The sequence below is a fragment of the Fistularia commersonii genome, chromosome 26 (genome assembly GCF_037954325.1).
Source record: "Fistularia commersonii isolate RoL2024-O1a breed Wild chromosome 26, RoL_Fcom_v1.0, whole genome shotgun sequence".
NCBI classification, from domain to species: Eukaryota; Metazoa; Chordata; class Actinopteri; order Syngnathiformes; family Fistulariidae; genus Fistularia; species Fistularia commersonii.
Genome location: NC_141309.1, coordinates 4,932,947 through 4,944,521, shown reverse-complemented (window position 1 = coordinate 4,944,521; position 11,575 = coordinate 4,932,947). Strand labels below are relative to the sequence as shown.

Below are 11,575 nucleotides of genomic sequence, written 5' to 3'. Positions count from 1 at the left end.
TATTGTTTAAAGATGCTTATTCATCCATTGTTTGTTTGTTTTTGTTTTTTTTTGTTCTGTTGATGGTCGAGTTCATGATTTAGTTGTTTTCTTAAGAATGTCCTTTCATTTATGAAAAACGAATGTATTTGGCTTTTAATATAGTGTTTCCATCACTTTCTGTCCTTATCACTCAATTGAGTTTTTGGAAAAGATCAACTGTTTTGTAAGATTCAATTTCACATAGTTTGCTTTTAAGTTGTTTGTCGTATAGCTCTTGGTTTCACTGAACATATTTTGTTTCCTTACATGCCAATATTCTTCTATTCTTCACTTGGTTTGTAAGAGTCTGTGTAAAAACTAAAACTATAATTTTCATTCTGTGAAACAACATGTCAAGTTATGCTGTTTTTTGTGTGTATGAATAATGACACATGATTAATTAACAGGCAAAGGTAATATATATTGAAAATTTGAAATGAGAATTAGAGCTATTCAAATTTTGAATGAAATGTGTAACAATATTGTGTAAAATGCAAAAGAATAGAAAATTAAATGCTGCAGTCTGGGGTTTTGCATTGTTCGTCCTCCAGAAAACATTATTATATCATGCATATTTAGGTGACACTACATCGTCACTGATATTCAACTTAGCTGTCTAAGAGGTAGGCTGGAAAGCTCCAATACCTCAACAAATGAGGCGCTACAACCCTCTAGTGCCTCTCTGTGGTCATCGCACAAGATGTATTCAGGTATATTGCTTAATAAGGGTCAGGCTTTTCATGTTACACATCACCATCCAATGAAGCAAAGTCATCTGCTCTCCTTACATTGTGTTTAAGATATTTCTGGAACACTTCTCCACACTGTCAATGAAGACAGAACCCAAGGAATAATCTGTCATCTCAGGTTCCACTGTTGCTTTCTTTTGTGTTGAGCAGGATAGCAGTCGCAGGTGAACATATTCCAGAATCACTGCTACAATGAGAAGTGGGACAACAAATTGAATATACGAAGTATATCTGAACAAGCATTTACATTTATTTAAATGCATCCTCCTCTTTACCTTTTTGACATAATTGATCTTACTCAAATTTATAATACATTGATAAATATTAGTCATACACATCACATAGTAACCGTGACTATCCATGTTTTGTGAAAAGTATTGTTTCTGATACCAGTTTTAAATGTCATTGTAATACAAGGCATTGATCGCTGCAGAGCACAGGTACTGCCACAGAATTGGTAGGTGTGGACCAGAAAGAGGTAGATATCACAGTTTTAGTTTATTTGAAACTATTGAACAGTATTAACATTTCCAAGTTGGAATCTAAATGAAAATAAAAATGTGTATGTATATATATACGTGTGTGTATATATATATATAGATATATATATACATATATATCTATATGTATATATATATATATATTGTTCCTCAATTAGCTTGTGAGTGGTATACTTTTGAGTAACACAACCCTGAACTTGACTTTAGAAGTTCCACATCCAGTCTGTATAATTGATAATCTTGACAAGTCTAATTGCGTAATACAAAATTGAAATAACTGCTTGAGTCCAATGACATTTCGAATCGGATTTCACCAATGCAGCCATCTGAAAACGCGATGAAACATTCTTCCAAACCATCTTTGGTCATATCACGGGGTTTTACATACCTCCTTTCCTGCAAAGAAACCGAGGACTTAGTCGAAACATGGTAGAGTTCAGGAGCAACAAGATAAAAAAAAAACAACACAAAAATGGCATAAATAGAAATTTTGTAAAATATATTACAGAGTACTTGCACAATGAACAGCAATTTTTTTATTCATTAAATCTGACGTGTCACAAGCAGCCGCTCCTTTTTAGTACACACCTGCCTCACTGCCGGTAAATATTCTGAAGGGCCATATGGCCCATAGAAACTACTACTACACAATGCTGTACATACTATATTTCAGCACCTAATGTTATTGCTTTGTTTCCTTTAATTTCCTTCAAGTTGCTAAGTTCTTATAAGACATACCAACAGTATGACTATTATTTAAATAATCACAGTGGACAGACAAGTTCATCTGTCCTGTCCTGACTTTAAGATACATCTGGTAATTTTGTGTATGATTTTGTGAAAATCCTCTTTAAAAAGTACACAGAGTATCATAGTATTATGTTTTCATCATTGCCATTGGTATTTTTACCCGTTTACCAATTTTACTTTTTCAGAGTAAAAAGATTAAATAATGTCATCACAGTGGAAAACAGTACAGGTATATCAGAGTTGCAGAGAAACAACAAAAAAATAGCTTTTTTTTGTGATGACAAAACTATTCATAAATAGATAACAAAATGGAAAATGCATTGATCAAAAAATAAGGTGCCAAAAGAGAGGAGTAATGTGTTGTGAACTAATAAAATACAACAATCAATAATAAGTAGAGAAAAGTAGAATCATGGTTAACTTGCCTACTCAATGTGGTCAAGAGAGCAACTCAACAGCCTCAAAGACTTCTGAGGAGAAGTTTAAGCTGACAAAAACATTGTCCTCCATTGGCTCAGAACTCTCCTCAAGGCCAACGCTGTCATGATGAATGAGGCTGCTTTCAGATGTTGGGCTGATGACAATTATGCGTGGAACATCCTGATGCCACTTGACATCAGTAGATGGGTTTCTTCCAAAATTCAGAGAGTCAACAGAGTTGCTCTTGTTGCCCCTGACTCGATTGTTTGTGATGCCTTTCTCCTCTCCAGCATTTGAGACGTCATCGGTCAGACTCTGACTCCGCTGCCTCGTAAGAACTAGTAGGGGGAGTGTGGCTGTGGTCACAGAGCCTGTCACCAGTTCATGCTCACAGGGGGTAGATGAGTCACTTATAGTGCACGGATGCTGGCAATGGAGAAAAAAAAAGTATACATAATAGACTATATATACATACAAGAAACAAATTAGAAATTGTGAATAATGATATCTGCACAAACAGACAATAAGCACGTATGACACAAAAAAGACAGAATTCTGTTGTCTCACCTTCTCTCCCTCATGGGTCTTAATGGTCTTCTCTGAATGCCTCTTAAAAGACTTGCTTTTGCTCGATTGATTGAACGATGAAATGCTTCTGAAAGAGGCGTCTGACTTCCTGCCCAAAGGTGCCATCTCTACGTCCTTCAACACCTACGGAAGACAACATAGCCAATCTGATTTAAAAAAGTCACAGATTTTGTTTGATAACACAAGCCATTTAAACCCCAACATCAATAGGCAATGTTAAAAAAAATGAAAATACATTTAAGCCATTCTCTTTATTCATATGTTATTTTACCTCTCAAAATTAAAAGAATCTCTCCAGAGGGAACAAGTAAGACTCGCCATGCAGTGGGCGAGGGTCTTCATATTTTACATCTGAGATGGCTGTTCTCTTTTTTGGGTTCAGCAGTATCAATTTACCAAGCATTAAACAATAGAGTGTCTTGTTTTTAAAGAAGACCATTATCACTAAAAATGTCTGTAATACCCTTTCACGACTCAGGTCTTCAGTATTCACAAAACCATGAAAAACACACATTCTTTTCACGACTTTGCGTCAAAGTCAAATTTAAACTCACCCTGTTGGTGGACTTGGAGCAAGTGGTGAACAAGTGTGTCCTCGATACCGTGGATTGTCTGCTGATGATGGAATCCCTGAAAGAGGACTCGCTGATGGAGGAAGAGATGCATTCCTTCCGAGCAACGGGAGACAGAAACCATAAGCAGGGAACCTTTTCTGCCAGAGTCATTCTGATGAGAATAGAAAAACCTTGATAAGTTATTTGAAATTGATGCAGACATATCTACAGTTATTTTTATCTATTTATTTTATTATTACCTGTATTTGTTATGAATTATGGCATAGATGAAAGGATTGTAGATTGTAGAGGCTTTTGCTATTATTGCGGGTACAGCCTTGGAATACGGTGTCAAGATGTTTGCATGCCTGAATGATAAAATAAAGGAAGAAACAAAAAAATGTTGTATTTTTTTTTTCATGGAGGTTGTCATTTTTATCTTTTGATTTTTGTTACAATAAAAGGCCATCCAATGCTCAGCAGTGCCTTAAGCTCTTGATATTTTGTTATGTAACCAAAGGGTCATATCAGTTGAGGGATTATCCAAAATGCGCTTGCTACCATTGTGGGGTGCTTAAATCCATCTGTTTGCATTTATTTGTGTGTGTGGAATGCAATACAGGATTTTATTTTTCCTACAAATGAGCAGAGAAAAGATATGTGAGGTCAAAGATACAAGTAAGAGCCCCTCCTGTATCACCTGTAACTGCATGCCGAGTGTATTGCGAAAGGTAGTTAACTCAGTTGGGTCAGATATGCCAAAAAAAACAAATTAATGAGAAAATTCATGTAAACTTTGGTATTATTTTCTTTCAAATTTGCTAAAAAGAGCACAAACTAAGGCAAGTGTTACTGTCATTTAATTTGTTTGAATGATGTAACACTGAAATTGGTCAATTACTGACACTAAAGTAGATCATGAACACAAATAAATTAAACCAAAGGCAAACATGTGATTAAACGTTTTGTAATTAAATATGATTTTGTGCAAAATGGATATAAATAATGCAGGTCATTCTAAATAACAAAGTAGCAGTGAGTAAATTTGTGTAAGTTGGATTTAAGAAACCACAGCTATTAAAAGAAATTATGTTCATCGAGCAACCCATTACACTATCACTGTGTTTTAATTTTTAGCTTTAAAATGAATCTTACCCGGCCCAGGAAATAAGTGTGACACAGGCGTATGGCGACCAGGAGAGGACATAAACCACAATGACGACAAAGGCAATCTTTGCCAACTTCCATTCGCTCTTGATGGACTTCTGCTGGATTAACGTGGACTTCCTCACCTGAGTCCCGACTCGTTCCACCTCCCTGAGGATAATGGTTGCATTTTAAATGTTAGCATTGACAATAAATCAAAAAAACAATTGCCAAGAGATTTTTCTTGTGTCAGTATGATGTGAGCTGTGCATTGATTTGAAAATGCTAAAATAGGCTATGACTTTTCATCATCTGATTTTTGGCAAAATTTCAACTTTACAAAGAAAGATTGGAAATCATCCAATAATAAATAACAAAATTGGATTATTTATCTCTTATCACTGAAGCCCAACAGGCATGACCTCACATATAGCATTCACCTGCTAGTGTTCCTTATTGCTAAAAACATGAAGAGATAGCAATAAAATATGATCCCCAGCGGAAGAAAGAACACAAAACAGCACAGCATCATTGTGTAGCTCCTGTTTGCCAGTGAATAGGTGACATAATCCCATGTACACGATGTCATCAGGCCCTCGGGGATGTAGGAACCTAGAAGTGACAGAAAAAAATGACATGGGGTAAATTAAAAGGCGGAGCATGTTCATGGTATTCCATTAAATTCTGCACGTACGACTTTGTTATTTAGTAATATTCCCACAGGGCCAGTGATATGTACACATTGCGTCACGCTTTAAAGGCAGTTCTATAACGGAGGAACATGACTTCAGACAGGGTGACAGAAAGGTGAATAACTTCAAGGTGGAGGAAACTCACTCCAGCCAACGAGAGGAGCCAGGCTCCAAGCCAAAGAGTACAGCCAGACCAGGATGATGGCCACTGTGGTTCTGCGCTTGGAGCTCCAGTGAATGGCCTGCAGCGGCTTAGTGATCACCAGGTAGCGGTCAATCGAGATGGCCAGAAGATTTATCATGGAGGCGATTCCGAACAATGCCCCGCAGAATGCATACATCTTGCAGCCTACCGGGAAACACATTGATATGATTTGTAACGGGTACGCTGTGCTCATACTAGCAGTTCATCTACAATAGCATAAAAATCATTTGCAAACTGAGAGGACTCATATTACCCAAATTGATAAATGAATAATGACAATTATTAACAATGACTCATTAGGTAAATGAACTGAATAACTCAATAATAGAATTAAATGTGAATGTATATGCTGAAAAATAATTTCATTTGATTCCTTTCAATTTGATTTGTACATTCAATGTACATTTAAACCTAAAGCACAGTATTGTGCAGTCAACAAAACTTCTGATCGGGGATCAGATACCAGTATATCATAGAGGACGGTGCTGCGCACTGGGTCAGGGTTAGACAAAGGACATAAAAAAAGCAACAACACAATTTATATGTATAATGGACACAACATCAACCAGAGGAAATACAGGAATAAGCAAAGTAGGAGACTTTACCCATTTCTCCAAACACCCATTCCTTGTAGAGGCAGTTGATGAAGAAGATGGGTGACTGCGTGAAGGCCATGAGAAAGTCACTGACTGCAAGGTTCATGATGAAGTAGTTTGGCAAGTTTCTGAGCTTTTTGTTGCTACATGTGAAGAGAGAAAAAATTATGACTGATAAATACGACAATCTTCTTTTTCCCAGGGCTTGCTCAGTTTACATTAGAATATTAAAATGTTAGCGTAATTAGAATATTGGGGATGTTGACTGATGTTTTCATCTGATTGATGATCAGATGATTCTAAACAACGGTATATCACATGCAGGCTTGATACACATTCAACACCCATAAAGATTAAAGCTATTGGAAAATCTGTATTCTAGAATTTAATTTGAATTAAACAAGCACTAAATATGACCATGATCCCATGCAAAGGAATTCCAACAGGTCATGACACAGCCTTCACACTGCACTCTCGCCTCCCGGTTGTATCTTGTTTAAAAGCATACCTTGATGAAGGCCTACATGTGCTGCTTCTTTGCCAGCATTAATCAGACAAAAGCTCTACATTGAAACAGTAAACTCTGCATGAACCTGCTTTCATACCAGTTTGATTTAGCGTCACCGTGACCCAGTGTCTGCCCTCACAACTGTTTATTTAAATTAAGCTGTCTGTTTCTCCTGAAATAAGATTTTTTTTTCCTCCTCAATTAGCAAGGAAAACCTCAGAAAGATACTGAGTGCGTCGTCTCAGCGTGTTTATTTGGTAGACTATGGTTGAGTGTATTTTTGCAAATGAAGCTGACTTGACTTATGAGTGGTGAAAGATTTTATGAACATTATCTAAACTATATGACCATATATGCAATTCTTTACAGACCTTGGTCACACCCCTGAAGATACAGGATGTGCGACTAAAGTATTAGTAGTGTAACGGAACAAAAAAACGTCCTATCGTGTAATCAAGTTTGAAGTGAAAAAACATAATTTATTGAACAAAGTCAATGCAAAGCAGCTATATAAAACAATAAGCCATTTCTTATACTAGCATCAAGAAGCATGTGCTTTCTTGAGTTCGAGTAAAGATTTCCTGGCTCCTCGTGGAATTTATTCCTACCTCTCGTCCTCCAACCTTACAAGGTAAAGGTTAGAAACTGATTTTGGTTCCATTTAGGGAATTTGTTGGAGTTAACGTTCCTTTGCGATGTTTAAGTAGAGTAAGGTCTTCAGGAATGCATTAATGTATATCAGTGATTGTCCTCACTGGGATAAAAGTAAATATATGCTCTGTGTGTGTATCAGTACTCCTGCTGTATAGATGGGAATCTGTTTATACTGTTACGTTCAGTGGATTTTCCTACTTTTTGGGTAGAGTAAGCAAAAGGATGTAATGTAAACCGTTACATTTTAGGATAAGGAAAGCTTGGAGGCCAAATTTTTCAACGTCGCTGGTTTTAATCCCGAAGTTTTTATGTTTTTTAATTCTTAAGAAACACGGCTCTGGATAAAGTAAATGTTTGATGAGTAATTTATTTAATCGAAAATGGGGGGACGCGTGCATACGTGCTGTCTTCTGGAGCTTGTCAAGAGCCTTTATCCGTCAGTCCACCATAATACACTATATAGATTAGATAAGAGTATTCCCTATTGGGTGGTGGTGATCATTTTTCAGAAATGCACATGATGTTATGGGTTCCAAGAAAATTCCCACTCTGTCAAATTGTATTTGACAGAGTGGGAATGAGACAGCATTTTCGGGGTTAAGGTGGGCATAAAGTTCACAGGATAATTAAACTAATGTGATTTTCCAAGAACAAGATGAATGATGTATTATTATGTACATGCATGTGCTGATATAATGTATTGACACATCAGCGTTGAAGTAACTGACACACACACACACACACATACACACACACAAAAACACTTGCACGCACGCATGCTTTTCCTCTGTGACCCAATTTCTGTCCTGTGAATCAGATAACGGCACTAGCACAATGAGAGGTCGCTAGTCAAAATTATCTAACACTTACCCTTGTTCAGAAAGTTTACAGTTAAAGCCCCTTGCATTGGTTGCCATTCAAAAAGGCATGCGATAGAACTATGACAGTATTGTTAGAAATGTCTTCTGACCTAATGTCAAGTCAATATTCTTTTTATGTAACATTATAGATTGACAGTTTTCACTTTGTCATGCATTTGTCCATGTCTCTCCATTATATAAAAGGTGAATAAAAATGTTTTTTTTAACTGCACAAATAAGACAACAAACCATTCTGGAATCCTGAAAGTATAAACCAAAAACTAGATAACTGTAACAAAATCTAAAAGCAATCTGATACTAAAGATTGCCATCACTTTTGTAGACAAAAAATAGACAAACATGCTGGGAATAAGTCTAAGACAGACTACCTTGCACCCACTATGCAATTAAATATTAGCATGACAGTTCATTAATTTACACGCTCTGTTTTTTTCCAGCATCACACTGTACTTATCAGATATACTGTGCTGTGAAATTAATTCCCACCCTAGATTAAAAGGACATAGGACATGGTTTTGCTTTTACTTTTCTCTAAGGCAGTGTTTTTCAACCACTAATCTGTTTGGAAACCAGTTCAGCATAACAAAAGCAGACCATCACTCTCAAATGCGTCCAATATTGTTTGAAAAATGCCAAATCTGATCTACATATTTCACATGTGAATGGATTTATGAGTACCCGATGAGTGCGGAATCATGCTTGATGTTGGTATTTTGCAACACATATTATGGACTGACCCTACACACATATATACTTTATGTCATGCCGTCGGTCTCCTCATCTATTCAGGGATCACTTCTCCCTGAAACTCTTGATGATTGGAGACCTGCGGTAAATAATGTTACGGTATTGCTGGGACACGTATAGTTTTGAAATTTATTGAAAACAGGCACAAACCCACCTATAGAAGGCAAACATAACGAGTGCATTGCCCGTGATGCCCAGTGTCCCGATGACAAAGACGAATGCTGCTACGATATAGTGGGCATGATCAGGTACATCCACCTTGATGAAGGGGCTGCTCTGGGTGTGAGCTTTCTCCGGCTCCATGCTTTCAGTGAACCACATGATTCACACACCTCATCAGGACTGTAAACCTTCCAGGCTGCACTTGGTTAACCAAAAGGTAATCCACTCTGCGCTTGTTCCATCGGGCCATAGCTGTATCATTCGCAGCACAAAAAAGATCCCACAAAAAAAAAAATCTAGATTCGATTTACTGACAAGTTTTAAGAACAGATGAAGTTTTTCTCTACTATCATAATGTAGTGTATGAGCGAAACATTCGTTAGGAAGGATCAGGTATTTTCCAATTTGAAGTCAATTGGAATCGTCAAATCCGTTCAAGTCCATACAAGCTCAATAGTAGAAGAGGTCCTGACAGAAGTCTTTATATTTAAAGCGTTATCAAAGAACAAAAAGAAAAAAGAATGTCAATGGCAAAAATGTCCATCAATCATTTTTTCATCCAGCACTGTCAGGAAACACAAGCCGAGGTCCTTGGCCACACACGTGGTAGTTATCTCCAAATGCCGTTGAGGAGCAACATTCTGCTGTTCACATCTGGTCTTCAACCTGTAGTGCTTCCTGTGTGATGCATCCAGTAATGCATTTTTATGCATAATATTCTCAGTTACAGACTGTGAACTGCCACCATGCAGGCACTTTGCTGCACACCCGTGTCACTGTCTGTTCACTCAGCATTAGCCCAGAGCCTCTTCATCCATCACTCCAGCTGTGCACCAGCTCAGTGGTCTCTCTCTGATTATCTCACCAACTAGCAGCTGCTAAACTCTCTCTCCCGCTCTCGCCATCTCTCTCCCCCTACTTTCCTCTTTTGCTCTGTGCTGCCCTCTCCTCTCTGCATCCCTGTCATGCTTGCTCTCTAACTCGCTCACCCTCTCACTCCACAGTGTCTCCCTTGTCCCTCGCTCCCACCCCTGCCCGACCATCATGTAATACGGCCCAGCCCTGAGCTCTAACCCTTTAATGACCAGATTCTTACATAACAGACATGATGTTTATTAGAACTACCAACTAGCAACTATGGTTTTAACTCAGATGTGCATCATATTTTGTCCACAAGATATGCATGTGAGCTGATTTTCTCACGTATCTGTTGATTCCTGCCATCAACAAATCTTTACAGCAGTCGTTTGCAATCCGACCACTCCATGAAATCTCTTGCATACATGCAGGAACTGATACACACGGCAGAAAGATATTCCATATGCTTCGTAGATACTTCTGAACGTCATTGTGTTTACAATTATTACTCCAAAATGTACTATTAAAGAAGACTAATGGAGTCACACAACCATCAGTCTTCTCTCTCCATGATGTTTTAGTATCACTGTGACATGAGCACATGACCAGCACACACAAACTCATCTCTTTGACAGCTTCAGGCGCAAGTTCATGAAAAAAAAAACTACAGATTTTGTTAAAAAAAAAGGAATAATTAAAATTCTTAAATCATAAAATCAATAATAAATCAAAAATAAAACGAAAAAAAATCTTAAAATCATTTAGAAATATAATTTAGACATTGCAATGGAGTAAAAGGGTTCCTGGTATATCACCATGAAAATATGAAATGTGAAAATATGAAAATAAACATCCATATCTAATTTGATAGTGAATTCCTTAGATTAATTTATAATTCATCTGAGTGTGTCTGTCATTAAGGTTTTCTTAAATCAAATATATTACATGCATACACTTTGGGGGATGAAGCATTAATTTACAATTTGTAAAACACGGTTCAGGCATCAACTTACTGAGGCCAGAAAAACAATCTTACAATCTTACTTTGAAGCGCAGTGTAAAGTGACAAAGTTTTGGTGAGTGTTTATGGTTCGTAATTAAAAAATGGACATTATTGGTGTTCTTGAGTTTTTTTCAGCAGGACAATTGTTAACGGAGTCCAGCACGCTGCTAGTCATTGCTTTTTATGGTGCTGGAAATGTTGATAAAATGAAAGGAAGGAAAGAAAGGGAGGTGAAGAATGCAGAGCTTAGACAGAGATGTCAGCTAAGCCCCTACAGCAAGGGATAGCCTTAATCTGCACACTGTGCATGCATGTGGATCAGTATTTGATCTGCCTGGAATAAGAATTTGTATGATAGTCTACATGAGCATGTGAATCCATGTCAGTGTTTGTGTTCATGCTTGCAAACACGTGTGTGTTTGTGTCTGTATATTCACGCACATGTGCGTATATGTCTGTTTAGTAACATGTGTCTTCATAGGTGTAAATCTACATATCCCTGTGTACTTGTGTGCATCATTGAAAACACACGGCAGATGTG

General features: G+C 37.3%; 1 protein-coding gene across 2 annotated transcripts; it reads right to left on the bottom strand.

Moving 5' to 3' along the window:
- Positions 1–1,035: 1,035 nt before the first annotated feature.
- opn4xb (opsin 4xb) lies at positions 1,036–10,116 on the bottom strand. Of its 2 annotated transcripts, XM_086174192.1 has the most exons (10): positions 9,166–10,116; positions 6,231–6,364; positions 5,566–5,769; positions 5,169–5,340; positions 4,738–4,899; positions 3,843–3,950; positions 3,583–3,754; positions 3,008–3,151; positions 2,446–2,866; positions 1,036–1,666 (listed from the first exon to the last, which is right to left on the bottom strand). In XM_086174192.1, the coding sequence occupies exons 1-9, from the start codon at positions 9,330–9,332 to the stop codon at positions 2,459–2,461; spliced, it is 1,671 nt and encodes a 556-aa protein (XP_086030318.1). In that variant the 5' UTR covers positions 9,333–10,116; the 3' UTR covers positions 1,036–1,666; positions 2,446–2,458. The 2 variants fall into 2 exon arrangements, with proteins under 2 accessions (XP_086030318.1, XP_086030317.1); XM_086174191.1 differs by having other exon boundaries at positions 1,036–2,866.
- Between the last annotated feature and the right edge of the window lie 1,459 nt (positions 10,117–11,575).